This window comes from Diabrotica undecimpunctata, chromosome 4 (genome assembly GCF_040954645.1).
Source record: "Diabrotica undecimpunctata isolate CICGRU chromosome 4, icDiaUnde3, whole genome shotgun sequence".
Lineage (NCBI taxonomy): Eukaryota > Metazoa > Arthropoda > Insecta > Coleoptera > Chrysomelidae > Diabrotica > Diabrotica undecimpunctata.
In genome coordinates, this window is record NC_092806.1 from 76,846,123 (window position 1) to 76,861,110 (window position 14,988).

At 28.9% G+C, this 14,988-nt stretch overlaps 1 protein-coding gene across 2 annotated transcripts in view; it reads left to right on the forward strand.

Annotated features, from left to right (window-relative positions):
* LOC140438280 (uncharacterized) overlaps positions 1-14,988 on the forward strand; it is a 58,237-nt gene that overhangs the window by 21,525 nt on the left and 21,724 nt on the right. The window contains exons 2-3 of one of the 2 annotated variants that reach the window (XM_072527976.1): positions 10,833-10,964; positions 11,513-11,550. In XM_072527976.1, the coding sequence (XP_072384077.1) occupies positions 10,833-10,964; positions 11,513-11,550 (170 nt within the window). Of the gene's footprint in view, positions 1-10,832; positions 10,965-11,438; positions 11,551-14,988 lie in introns of both variants that reach the window. The other variant, XM_072527975.1, reaches the window with a different exon arrangement.

Here is a 14,988-nt window from a genome sequence, read left to right on the forward strand (position 1 = left end):
TCCGCAATTTTTGTAAAAAAAATTTAAGATACATTATTCTACCAAAAAAAAGTATACTTGTTAATAACTTTAAAACTCAACAGTTTTCGAGATAATCGCATTTTATAAATCAGCTGCATAATAATTCTTAGTTGTGATATTTATGCGGTAAAGCACTGAATACTTATGGATAAGCATAATTATTAGTTTATTCTTATAAAAACAACTCAAAGATGAGAACGTTACATCAAGAAATGCTTTATTTTGCACAAAAGAAGATTTTTGAAGATTAAAATTTTGCTAAAGCTAAAGCTTCTATCTTCTTCTTAGGTGGCGTGTCCGTATTCAGAGGTTGGTCGTCATTATGTTTACAATTTTCTGAAACATTTTCTTATCGCTTCTATAAGTTTCTATACTGGCGTTGTATTACTTTTTTCCTATAATAAAATGCTAAGGCGAGCGTCACTGAAGAAGCGCCACGAGATGGCATCACTCGTAGCTAAATAACAGTCTTCACAGCGATTTACTACTCTTTATTATCTAATTAATGATCAAATATCAAATTTATATTTTATTAATAATTTAATATTTACTTTGACTTTGATGGTACCCTGTCAGAAGTAAACAACGTATTCTTTGTTGATATATATATATATATATATATATATATATATATATATATATATATTTATATATATATATATATATATATATATATAAAAGTAAATTTTAAAAGTAAAAAAGTTTTCTATATATATATATATATATATATATATATATATATATATATATATATATATATCTTTTAAACCTAGAGCTAAGATTAATACTATTACAGGAATTAATATTAAACTCATCAGTCTTCCGAGTTGAACCGCGTCGATCATTGCGCCGAGCTTTCCTCTTCAATATATAAGTTATATTCTTCAGGGCTTCCGAGGTCTCAGTCTCCCGAGCCTCCAGACACTACACTCATCATTAATCAAAGCATTACAGACGTGCTTTTATTTTTCATTACAGTAATACTTTTATTAGTCAGTATAGTAGTGTCTGGGGGCTCGGGAGTCTGGGAAGCCCTGAAGAAGACATCGAAGAGGATGTCGAAAGCTCGGCACAATGATAATCGACTCGGTTCAATCCGGAGATATAGATATATATATATATATATATATATATATATATATATATATATATATATATATATATATATATATGTATATATATGTATATATATATATATAATATATATATATATATATATATATATATATATATATATATATATATATATATATATATATATATATATATACATCCCGCTATCCTTTAGAACTCTTTTCACGTTGCAGTAATTTAGCATCACCAAGAATTGCTATCATTTTCTATTTATAAATTGTGTATGTTCGTTTAGGGTACCTTTGTAGGCTTGGCACTGTTGTCGGTTTTTTAATATTCCGATTTTTTTTATATATTTAATTTTTACATCAAACCTACGTTTTAACATCGAGCGGTAAAATCACTGTATTTGGCATCATTTTAGAGCCAGTAGATGTTGCCGGTATTAATCCTTAAAATAATATTTTAGATACCTAAATATCGATCGGTTGTTTGGGTCAAGTTCGAATGACGACATTGAAACTACCTGCTCACAAGTTGCAGTCTCAACAGGTTTTTTTCTTCGTTTAGATGTTATATTTATTTAACCTAGATATTTTTGCCCAGAGAATCGTGTAGGGGAATATTTTACATAAATTTTAATTTACAACCTGTTTAGTCGAAGCTATCGATGAATAGTTTGAGATAAATATTATGGTTTTATGGGATTAAGGCCTTTATTATTGGTTGTGATTGTGATAATGTTTGAAATTTTGATTTCCATTCCGGAAATTGTTCTCAAACAACGTTTTTCTGTACAAAATGTGTATACACATGTTTGCATAATTAGTACAATAAACAAAGCTATTGTAAAATAATAGTGGAAATCAAAACGTTAAATATTAGTTAATTAAAAATGTAATTTTCATCTCAATAACGACCAATAATTGTGGCTTAACCACATAAAAAAATAATATTTGACTAAATAATTTAAAAAAATCTTATACAGAAATTTAAATTCTAAATAGTATGAGGGGTAGCTGACGAAAAATTCGTAAAGACGTACAGTTGATTTTGCTTTGTTTTTTTAAACAATCTTAAAAGGCAAAAAAAAAATAATTTTTTGCTTATAAAACGTTTTGTATACATTCTAAAGAAAAATAATTCAAATAATAGTTGTAGACCATAAAAAGTTTTTTATGTAGAGAAATACCAAATTTAAATACATAAATAATTGATATAATTCCAAAAAACCGTAAACTCTATGATATTATGTTTGTAGTAATTTATAAATAATGTTAATAACTTTATTTTTGGCCTAACGACAGGCAATTATGGCAATTGATGAGTTATTAAAGTGTGCTAAATATCAAGCAGATCAAAAAATATTTTACAATTTATTCAATTTGTTTATGACAGAAAGCGATTATTTAAACAACTGTACTTGTCCAAACAGTATGACTCTACAAGTATTTTGTAACTTGCAATCGATTCTTTTCGCTTTTAGTTTTAGGGTATATTAAAAAAACTTTAACATATTATTAAATTTTTTATTAAAAACCAGTTTGAATAGGGAACTTTTTAGTTTTTAGACCACTTCACGTTTTTTCAGTTTCTTTGACAAGTGAGTATTATCTATTCGCTTATTTCTTAATATGGGCTATGAGCAATTATCTAGTCAAGTCAACACTATTATAGAAGTTACCCATACTTTTTTAGTAGTCATTCAGACGGTTCATCTTAATTGTCCCCATATGGAACATAAGTCCGAGAAAAGTCTTAAATTCTGTTTGTGTTGTTTCTTTGAAAAAAGCGATCCTCGATTTTTCTGACCGACTTTGTGCAAATATTTCGTCAGAGTCAATCAGAGTCACTTCCACCATTCATTTAATCTACATCGTCCTCGCCAGATGCTTCTAACAATGATTGTAATTCAGCAGTGGTCAATCTACTTCACATTTAGCTTTTTTAGATGTCGAAGGCATATTATTTACATCCATCTTTTTATAAATACTATAACTCACTTTTACGGAGGTAATTAACAATTAAAATGTTCTACTAAAACTATCAATTTACGACTTCCAATACTATAAGGCCACTTGAGGTATAATACGTTTTTACTCAATAATAGTTCCTGTATAAGTAAAATTGTTTTTTAATGTGCTCCATTGAAGCACACTAGACATATTCCAGTTTTGCCATCACATTCTTCAGAGTATGTTTTAACTTTTTTAACTTTTCTATCGTCCTTTCTACTAGTCATGCTTCTTCTTAAAATTTTGTTACATCTTGTACACTTTCTTCTCTTGTATTATCTACATCGCTTTGCCTGAGATGGTATTTTTGGGTGTAACTGTTCGTGAGGGTTACAACATTTCTTTATTTGCAAATGCCTTCGCGAACTCCAGTCTGAACTCAAGGATAGGTTGTCGCTTTTTTACGTTTTCTATTATTTAGCAACTAAGCATTTACTACTGCGGTATTAAATATTAATTCCACTGCCACTTTCCGGTACCACTTCAGAATTTTGCGTATTGGGCTTTGGTAAGAAGCCACTTAATCACTAAATCAACACTCTTTTTCACCAAGTTATAATCGAGAATAGTTTGTGGTTTTAGTACTTGTGTATAATTTTTCTTTTCATCTGATTAAACCAAGATATAACTATTATGTTTAAATGTTGTAAGGATTAAAACTGGTTTTTTGTCGACCCATTTTATTACTTGTAAAATCAATAATGGGGTTAAGTTTCATCGTGAGTAACTGGTTGCAATTTTTTTAATCGAGATTTTGGTTGTACATGTTTTTATAGTAAAACATCTGCACATGAATAATTCGTTTCTTGAACAATGATTTCAATTCATCGACCAATAGTCTAAAATAAGGTTTTATTACGTCGTCCGGAATATTATAAACTGGTTCTTTTTCACAAATATATTAGAAATATGGTTTACATTCTATATTTAGAAAAATCTTTTACTGCAACTCTTGTTCATCTTGAAAGATGAAAAAAATACAATAAAAAAGTGCAATATTAAGTGTTATTTAAAAAATAATAAGTCATTCACGGGCGTACAGTTAAAAACAAAAGTTTTCAGTGTTCTATTGCTTGATTATTATTATCTGGTATTCTGAAAATGTTGACATTTTTTCCTGGTCTGATCTCTTTCAACTAACGTCATCTTTCTTAATTGGTGGGTTGTATGATCAGGTCTCTTTAAGTGTTTTGTTGCTATCCATAGTGAATGATCTTCTTTAGACAATGTACTAATGTAGTGTTAAAATGTGGCATTGCGTACATCATGTAGCGCTCATCTTAATTGTCTGATTATCTACCTCTTGCTCTTTATTTTTCGACTATTGTATAATATAATTCGGAGTGTTATTTGTCTTTTCTTGATTTGGAATTGTTAATCGTGTAGCTCCATATGAAATAGTAGGAGATGAAAACGGCAGCATATTCATCCATAAAAAAAAGGAAACGCGATAAAGATATCTGAAACAACTGTTTTATGTTATAAGAGATGAAATAGTCCGAAAATACCAAAACAGGTGAACAGGGCACTATAAAGAGGAAGTAAAATTAGCTATGAAACAGTTTGAATGAGAAAAAGAAGTAAGCTTAGACAAATACCAGCAGGAATTATTCAACTGAAGAAAAAATTAAATCGATAACAATATTCACTCCATTTACAGAAAAGGCGGTGACCCGCAATTATTTTAAGAACTTCTTTAATAGTGTTGCCGAGAGGGGGCGTTTGGGCCTGTAGGACCCATCGCCGGCTCTGCGGACTTCTTCCTGTCCTCGGAATTAGACCGGGTGTTGACCATCTTTGCTTGTCACTGATAAAATGGTTTAATACTTCTACTGGTATAAAATATCGGTTACCGTGACAAGTATCTGTTATAGGTAACAGTTCCAAGGAGCAGTTACAAAATAACAGATCAAAAATAGAAAACAGAACAGGTAAAATAGTCTAAGTATTCCTTGACTTACGGAAGGAATAACTTAGTAAACAAGAAAAATAAAATGTATAAAAGTACAATGCAAAGAAAATGTTTCTAAGTGTTTCTTGACTTACGGAAGAAACAACTTAGAATGAAAAGTAAAATACACAAGATAAAAGAATAGAAAAATGCAGAAATATTCCTAAGTGTTTCTTGTCTTACGGAAGAAACAACTTAGGACAGAAATACAGATAAATGAAATATGTAAATATGAAACAGTATGGAAATATTTCTAAGTGTTTCTTGACTTACGGAAGAAACAACTTAGAGTGAAAATAAACAAGAGAATCAAATATGGAAAAATAAGAATACAAATACTTATAAGTGTTTCTTGACTTACGGAAGAAACGACTTACAAATACGAAAAATCAAATACAGAAAAGATGTGGAAATATTGCTAAGTGTTTCTTGACTTACGGAAGAAACAACTTAGCATAAAATAGAAAATGAAAGAGACAAATGTATTAAGTATTTTCTTAACTTAAGGAAGAAAATACCTTAAATAAAATATCGGAAATAATAATGCAACAATGATTATGAAAATATTTCTAAGTGTTCTTTTGACTTGCCGGAAAAGAATGGCTTAGACGCACAATTAAAATAACAAGTCAAATATTCAGAGAAATATTTCTAAGAGTTCTTTGACTTACCGGAAAGAACTACTTAGACAAAGTACAAATCAAAATATAAAATAGAAAAAGCAAGATAAATATTTCTAAGTGTTCTTAACTTACGGAAGAACAACTTAGACACAAAATACAAGAAAAATAAACAATCAAAATAATCAAATAAAATATCAAACAATCAGTACATGAACAAATATAGATCAATGTATTATTCTAACCTGAAAAGGTCTGAATATACAATAATGCTAAATAAAAAGGTATACAGAAAATCAGAAATAAAACAATAACTTAGTTGGAACAATAATAGCACCGACTAGGTCTACAGTAGAAGAGGCAAGCTCGACTGATCGATGAGGGAAAATCTACCTGCTTTTATGTAAAACAAATCCTTTGTTTTACGTAGCGAAAGTGGAATTTCCCTGCATCGAATCAATTAGAAATTTGGATTTGGCCAACCTTGGAATTCCCAAGTATTTTAACCGATATCCAAATTCCTTGATGCGTCGAGGACAATAGCCTCCAGTCAACAATCTCCTAACCATGTTTAAAAAACGTACGGAATGCACTGTATATACTAACCCAAGTCGTCAACATACTTGTTGTTGCAGTTTTATGTGCATTTATGTTTTATTGCATGTATTACGATCAACTTAAAGGTTATGCACGACTCCCCTTGTATAGGTACACAGGGAAGCACATGCGGGAGAAAAAGATTTGTCATACCGTTACATTATGTCAAATTTTAACGTTGAATATTTTATGGTCCCCTTTGGGTTATAAAACGAATGATCGACTTTTTCTCGCACAGATCCCTGCTATGTAACTTTACAAAGCGAGTTTGCTGGGTATTAAAGAACCGTCTATGGCATCATATAATTTTACGCTAATATTTCACGTTCTGCGACGCATTCCACGTTTGACACATTGTCTTTTTTAGTTTTCTGTCATTCTATTTGTTAAATCCTATCTCATTCTCGTCACAGCGTCAAGGAGCAGTAAATGTGTATACTGAACGGAGGCATATGTCTAACAGTGAACGTTGGAGATTTTTCGAGTTTATCATAACTTCTTCTTTGAGTGCCTCTGCTATCGCAGATTGGATATCATTAGGGCGATTCTAATTTTATTTACTGCTGTTTTGAATAATTTGTTAGTGGTACAGCCAAACCACTCTCTTAAATTTCTCATCCAGGACATTCTTCTACGGCCTGGATTTCTGCGTCCTTGGATTTTTCCATGCATTATATTTTGTAGGAATGTGTACTTTTGTCCTCTCATCAGGTGGCCAAACTATTCAAGTTTTCTCTTTTTTATATTCAGTATAACTTCTGGATCGTTATTTATTCTGCGTATTACCTCTTCATTTGTAATTTTATCCACCCGACTTATTTTTAGTATCCGGCGGTAGCACCACATCTCAAAGCTTTCAAGATTTTTAACATTCTTCTGTTTAAGAGTTAATGCCTCAACAACCGTAAAGCAAAGTACTGAAATACATACTAAGTAGTTAACTAAAGTGGACGTATGCAAAGAGATGTATGACGTAATCGTATGGTATTCGCTAATAATCCTGTCACGTAATATGCCACACACTTCTGTGCGTTAATTCGTTTACGCAACTAAGCCTCTTTTGACATAACATATATAGGAGCAAAGATATATACCTATAGTCCTTTTAGTGTTGATGTATTTGATTTGTACGTCGTAGTATTCTATTAGTTAAATGGTACCATTTGAGGTACTTTACGTCACGATTGGACTAATAGGATCGAAGATACATAACTAAGGCCCTTTTGCCAAGCTACTCTATTTAATTTTATATCTCATTGTATTATATTAGTTAAATTCTATCATTTAAGGTACGAAACGTCATGATTGGACTAATAGGACCGCAGATACATAACTAAGGCCCTTTTGACAAGCTGATGTATTTTATTTTTCTATCTTATTGTATTCGATTGGTTAAATCCTATCATTTGAGGTACTGTACGTCACGATTGGGCCACTAAAAACAAAGATACGTAACTAAGGCCCTTTTGACGTGATGCTGTATTTGATTTCTATGTCATTGTATTCTATTGGTTAAGTGCTATCATTTGAGGTATCGTACGTCACGATTGGACTAATAGGACCGAAGATACATAACTAAGGCCATTTTGACATGCTACTCCATTAAATTTTTATACCTCATTGTATTTTATTTGTCAAATCCTTTCATTTGAGGTACTGCACGTCATGATTGGACTAATAGAACTAAAGATACACAACTAAGGCCCTTTTGACATTGTTCTGCATTTGATTTTTCTATCCCATTGTATTATTTATGTTAAATCCTATCATTAGAGGTACTATACGTCACGATTGGACTAATAGGACCGAAGATACGTGACTACGGCCCTTTGGACATGTTGCTGTATTTAATTTTTTTATTTCATTGTTTTTAATTGGTTAAATCCTGTCATTTGAGATACTGTACGTCACGATTGGACTTATAGAAACAAAGATATATAATTAAGGCCTTTTTGACATGCTGCTATATTTGATTTTTCTGTCTTATTGTATTTTATTGGTTAAATCCTATCATTTGAGGTGCTGTACGTCGCGACTGGACGAATTGGAGCGAAGATACAATAGGTAGTTGCAATATATCATAACCCGTTACTTTAACCAAACATGATGCCAGAATGATTTTTGTAGATGAAAAAAATATATATATATTCTTAAATTTACTATTTCGTCGTGGGTAATATTATATTCAACAACGATGCCAAATTTCTGATGCTAAAATGATTGATAATGAAAGTGGGATATACATTTTCATGTATATAATGGCAGCGAGTAAACGGTAAAACCCTGAACTAAATATATATAATATTTTCACTGTACCATCATTTTAGACTCAAATATTTTCTGGAATAAACTTATATAACTCAGTAAGGGATAAAAAGAGAAAGCGGATATTTTAAAATACCAACACGGTATCAAGACTCTAATCAATGAGATGGTTAAAATTCTTGTAACAAGTACGGGAAAACAGTTATTAAGGTCTTGTAAAGTAGCGTCGATATACAGATGCTACTTTGCAAGACGATGCTAAATTGATGGTAAAAGCATAATGTATCGATGCGAAAATGATAGTAGGATGTATATATATATATATATATATATATATATATATATATATATATATATATATATATATATATATATATATATATATTGAATTTGAAATTTCCGCGGGAGCTATATGTGGTTTCAGTTGTTTTCCGGGTTTGACTCCGCGTTAAATATTTTTGGTTTTTAGAAAAACCATTGTTTTGACGACATTTCGGCAAGGTCACACTTGCCATTGTCAAGTCAGATTCGTTCTGCTTCGTCTTGATGTTCCAGGCGAACCAGGCGATATTTAACGCGGAGTCAAACCCGGAAAACAACTGAAACCATATAAATATATATATATATATATTTATATATATATATATATATAACTGTTTTGGATGGGTTGGAGTCAATAATAGGGCTATTGGTTAACTATTTTTTTAATCTCGAGCTTTCAATTGTGTTTACAATTATTATCAAGAGCTAAAAAGACAAAATACTTACAAGGTTGAACTAAAAAGAAAAAACAATTTTTGTTAACTTACCAAATAAAAATTAGTTTGGTAAGTAAAAAATCACTGCTTACATGTTCAAAATATTTTATATAAAAATGTTTTGATCTAACAAATGTTTCTCCGAAAATTTTTATAATTTTGAAAACATTTTTTTAATATAAAAATAATTGAATTTATAAATAAGTTCAAATAGCAACCAATTACAAATAGCCTCAATGTCATAAATGCCAACATAAAATTTTTATTTTTGACAATTATATTGCCAAAAGTAAAACTTCGTTTAAACATTCTTTTTTGTTTAGTAACAAAAAGAAGAAGATTTATTCACCCTTGACAGATGTCTGAAAGAATGTGATAGATATATGGAGAATTGAATATGACATTTTACAATTTTTATATATAAATCATAAAGAAAGAATATAATTATATATTTTACTTAAATTTTGAATCTCAGATCTTTTGTTTAAACTCTTATCATTTTTGCTAATACAAACCATTTCCAAAAAAGTCCTTTTAAATTTATTACTTTCACTACATAAAATTTTAATGTTATCAAAATCCATAATATGGTCTTTATCGATTACATGTTCTGCCAAAGCACAAGATGGATAAAGACCATATTATGGATTTTGATAACATTAAAATTTTATGTAGTGAAAGTAATAAATTTAAAAGGACTTTTTTGGAAATGGTTTGTATTAGCAAAAATGATAAGAGTTTAAACAAAAGATCTGAGATTCAAAATTTAAGTAAAATATATAATTATATTCTTTCTTTATGATTTATATATAAAAATTGTAAAATGTCATATTCAATTCTCCATATATCTATCACATTCTTTCAGACATCTGTCAAGGGTGAATAAATCTTCTTCTTTTTGTTACTAAACAAAAAAGAATGTTTAAACGAAGTTTTACTTTTGGCAATATAATTGTCAAAAATAAAAATTTTATGTTGGCATTTATGACATTGAGGCTATTTGTAATTGGTTGCTATTTGAACTTATTTATAAATTCAATTATTTTTATATTAAAAAAATGTTTTCAAAATTATAGAAATTTTCGGAGAAACATTTGTTAGATCAAAACATTTTTATATAAAATATTTTGAACATGTAAGCAGTGATTTTTTACTTACCAAACTAATTTTTATTTGGTAAGTTAACAAAAATTGTTTTTTCTTTTTAGTTCAACCTTGTAAGTATTTTGTCTTTTTTAGCTCTTGATAATAATTGTAAACACAATTGAAAGCTCGAGATTAAAAAAATAGTTAACCAATAACCCTATTATTGACTCCAACCCATCCAAAACAGTTATATATTTGTTCCAAACGAGTCACAAGTACTTCTTTTTTCTTATTCTTATATATATATATATATATATATATATATATAAATATATATATATATATATATATATATATATATATATATATATATAAATATATATATATATATATATATATATATATAAAAAATTCCATTCTTTTAATTTTTTAATTGTTATTTTAGACTATATCAAAGGAACAAGAAGGACTATATGCATGTATTTCCAGAAATACTACAACAGGTGAAATTAAAGTGGAAAGAATCAAAGTAATTGTAGACCAAGACTGGGAAGATGTATATGAACATGATTCAAACGTAAGTGATGTCAATAAACATTAAGTGGTATGGCAATAAACAGAACTACGTTAACTCATAGTCTAATATCTATAAATACTATTATTAAGTAAAAATATTTTCAAGTACACCCTTAGGACTAGTTTACGTTCTCCCTCATTCACATCATTCAAAAAGTATGCCATTTAGTAAAATTCCTAAAAGGTGAACAATTTCACGTTATATAATTTTTGTAAAGCGTGAATTTTTTTACTTGATATATAGATATATATATATATATATATATATATATATATATATATATATATATATATATATATATATATATATATATATATATATATATATTATACGTTATATATATAATATATAATATAGATATATAATATATATATATATATATATATATATATATATATATATATATATATATTGCTTATAATAACTAACTTTCAACTAATATATTATATGATGTACTTAAAATATTTTTTTTAGATAAATCTAATAAGAGTGTTAATCATAGTTGCTACATTAGTCCTTGTTGCTATTGGAGGCTATGTTATTTTTAGGATGTGGAGAGAACGGTATTATTATCCAAGTTATTTAGGTAAGTACCTTTATGAAGAGTTAGAATACCAATAAATGAACCATCATACACCCTCAAAATAACTCATATCGAAGCCCTTTGACACTCAGTGTTTCATAAAAATACTATGTTACACGATATTGTATGAAAAATTTTGGGTGTGGTCCAAAGTAAGCAGACAATTTTCGATTGATTTGGGAAGAAACACAAAACCATTTTGATAACTCATATTTCTGTGATTGTAGAGAGCAGGGAGTAATTGACGAAACTAAATTGTGTAACGTCAGTAACTAGTCAGTATAACGTCTTTTTAGTAAAAGGTTCTAGCATATAGGTAATAAATAAAAAAAATTTAACTAAAAAGTCACGATGTGATTTATATACACATTTTTTTTGAAAATTGCTTTTAAATTCTAAAATACACACTACCTCTCTCTATATAATAAAAACCTAAAAACCGCATTATAAATAATACTCATTTAGGTGTTAACTTAGAGATTTCTCAGAAAGAGATACAATACTCACCTAGCCTTATTAATGAATCACTGCAAATTTCGCGATCCCTCTGCGGCTTTTTAGCTCTTACTGTCCCAATCACAAATTCCCAAAATCACTTCTTAGTACCGAAAGCGACAAGTGGTTTCCACCTCTACACAATTCTTAAAAGAAGAAATAACAAAACAGTAAAATCTTACAAAAACAGTATGGCCTACCTTTATAAAAACCAATTCTCTTATAAAAAATCGCACAAAGTTGTTCTTAAATCAATTAACATGCACCATACATTTTCGTAGCTTGCACTTTAGGTAGAGAATCTTTTCGTCGACAAGTACAGCAAATTTTGATTGCTGTAACCTTCTAAACACACTACTTTACCAGCAATAGTCTGCTGATTTTTCAAGTCGTCAAAGCAATTAAACATTTTTGTAAATATTGACGATATTCCTTTCAAGAAGAAGGCATCTTTCAGAACGGTAAAAAGATCTTCTTGTCGATCTATGATCACATAGATTAAGATATTTCTTCTGATTGCATATTTACTTAAACTCTTGAAGCTCTGTCAGCAATTTTGGCATGTTTTAAGTTTTTTAAGTGCTTCTGAGTATTCAGTCTCGCTTGAACAACTTTTAATTTCTCTTTTAGACTAAAGAAATTAGCAAATAAAAACGTTTTTCTTAACACTCTTTAAGACAGATAGCTAACTACTGCTTTTGATAAATTTGATGGTAACAATATGTAATTAACAAAATATATGCAAAAAATTTAACCTCATTTTTTACTTATAAACAATATATAAATAATGTAAGACTGCTATTGGATTTTAGATGAAGACCGGTAAATTATATGGAAAAGTAACACAATTTTACTGAAAAAGCATAGAAAATACTTTAAAATAAGAGTTTGTAAAGTTATTTTTCTTAATATGTTGCTGCAAAAATAGCTTCAAACGTCGTTTTTTTTAATTATTAATAATTTTTGCAAAAATGCACAAACAATTTGAAAAAAACGTGATAATAGGGACCATATCACATGTATTCAGCAATAAGAATTTCAAGAAGTTTTATTTAGCAGCTATTGTAAAACTAATTGTTTATTCCAGAAAGTTTTTATCTACAACGTTATTTATTAGACGTAAACAGGTCTACAGAAATTCTGAAACCACTAAATTGAAGAGAAAGGCTTATTTTATCAAACTAATTAATTTTACGATTAAACAATTCATGTTAAAAATTGTAAAATCGGTTTACAAAAGTACTGTGACTTTAAAAAGTTTCTCATTAAAAAAAAGAATACTTTTGTGATAATTATGCCGAAAATATGGGTCATACAATTTTAAGACTTCCGCCATATTACTGTGTCTTTAAGCCAATCGAACGTATGTGGCATCAACTTAAGTCAAGAGTTCGAAGAAATAATACTTCGCCACATTTAAAGGGGAGTACTCAACATTGATGCGAATAGTTGGAAAAATGCAGTCTCACATATCATGAAAGCTGAGAATTCATATTTTCCTACACATAATATACAAAATCATTATCATCAATTTACGAGACTATAGTGATAGTGACACAGATTTGACATAATATCTATGTGATGTATTATTTATACTCGTTTTGTGTGTCTGTTTTGTGTTTTATTGGCACTGGTTTTTGCAACCAACTGGCCAGTTAATTTCATAATGATTTTTTTAGACTATAGCTTATCACTAACTCAGGGGAGTAATATGTAGGGTCTGTGTTAAGTAAATGTCTTGTTACTTTAGTAATGTCGACTTCATTGTCTTTACAAAGAGACGCTAATTGTATCCAAACGTCTGCGGTCCCTCCGGTGAGTACCGATTTACTCGTTTTAAAAGGTTCATATTTATACATGTTGTGACAAAGAGAAAGTTGTGACGAATTGAATACCGTTCGTGTTATCAATTAGCAGTTCAGTCCATGCTTTAAAATGACATCATCATTTCAATTTGTTGCTACTAAACTTAAAAATGGCGCGTATTCTCTGAGAGAAAAAACTATTTTGTTTAAATAAACTATAAATGTTCATGACTTCCTTGTTCATCAACCTTTAAAAACGGTTAATATTTTAGTGACTATGTGCTCCGGTATGACAGATATTAGTAAAAGAACCATTTACAGATTTTTAAGTGAAAAAAAACAAGGAAACATTACTGAGCAAAAATGACATGAAGGAAAACAATAAATGGAAATTTATGACTTTCATAGAAACGTCCTTCGAAGAAAAGTTCATTTGTTCTATTTAAACAAGGAGATTCCTACATTTAATACAATGTTAAACGCAACAATAGATAATAATTTATCCTCACTTTGGCTGAGATAAGTTATGAAAATTACTTAAAAAAATCGGTTTTTGCTATGAAAATCAAAGAAAAAACCTATACAAAGAGATTTTTGTGGGCTAAGGCAATATTTGAGAACGGTAAAAAAAGATTAGAAGGAAAATGCATTTTCTATTTAAATGAAACCTGGCTAAACGAAAATCACACCGTTTCAAATTATGGGCAAGTAAAAATATTTCCAGTTCTCGACAAGACTTTCTAGAAGGATATTCTAATGGTTTAAATGCTCCCACAGGAAAGGGTCGAAGATTAATAATCACGTACATTGGTAGCAAATATGGTTTCTCGTTGCATGCAATATAAAAATTCGATTAGGTAATTTGACTTTTTCTTTTCTTATTATATATATATATATATATATATATATATATATATATATATATATATATATATATATATATATATATATGTATATATATATATATATATATATACATATATATGTATATATATATATATATTGTTATGATGTATTGTTTGTTGAATGATAAGCAATGAGTATTTTTAATAATAATATATAGGGTTTTTATCGCGGTTCTCAAAGAATTAGTTTGTAAGTACTTTTTTAAATTATTTTTATTATATCTATTATGAAACAC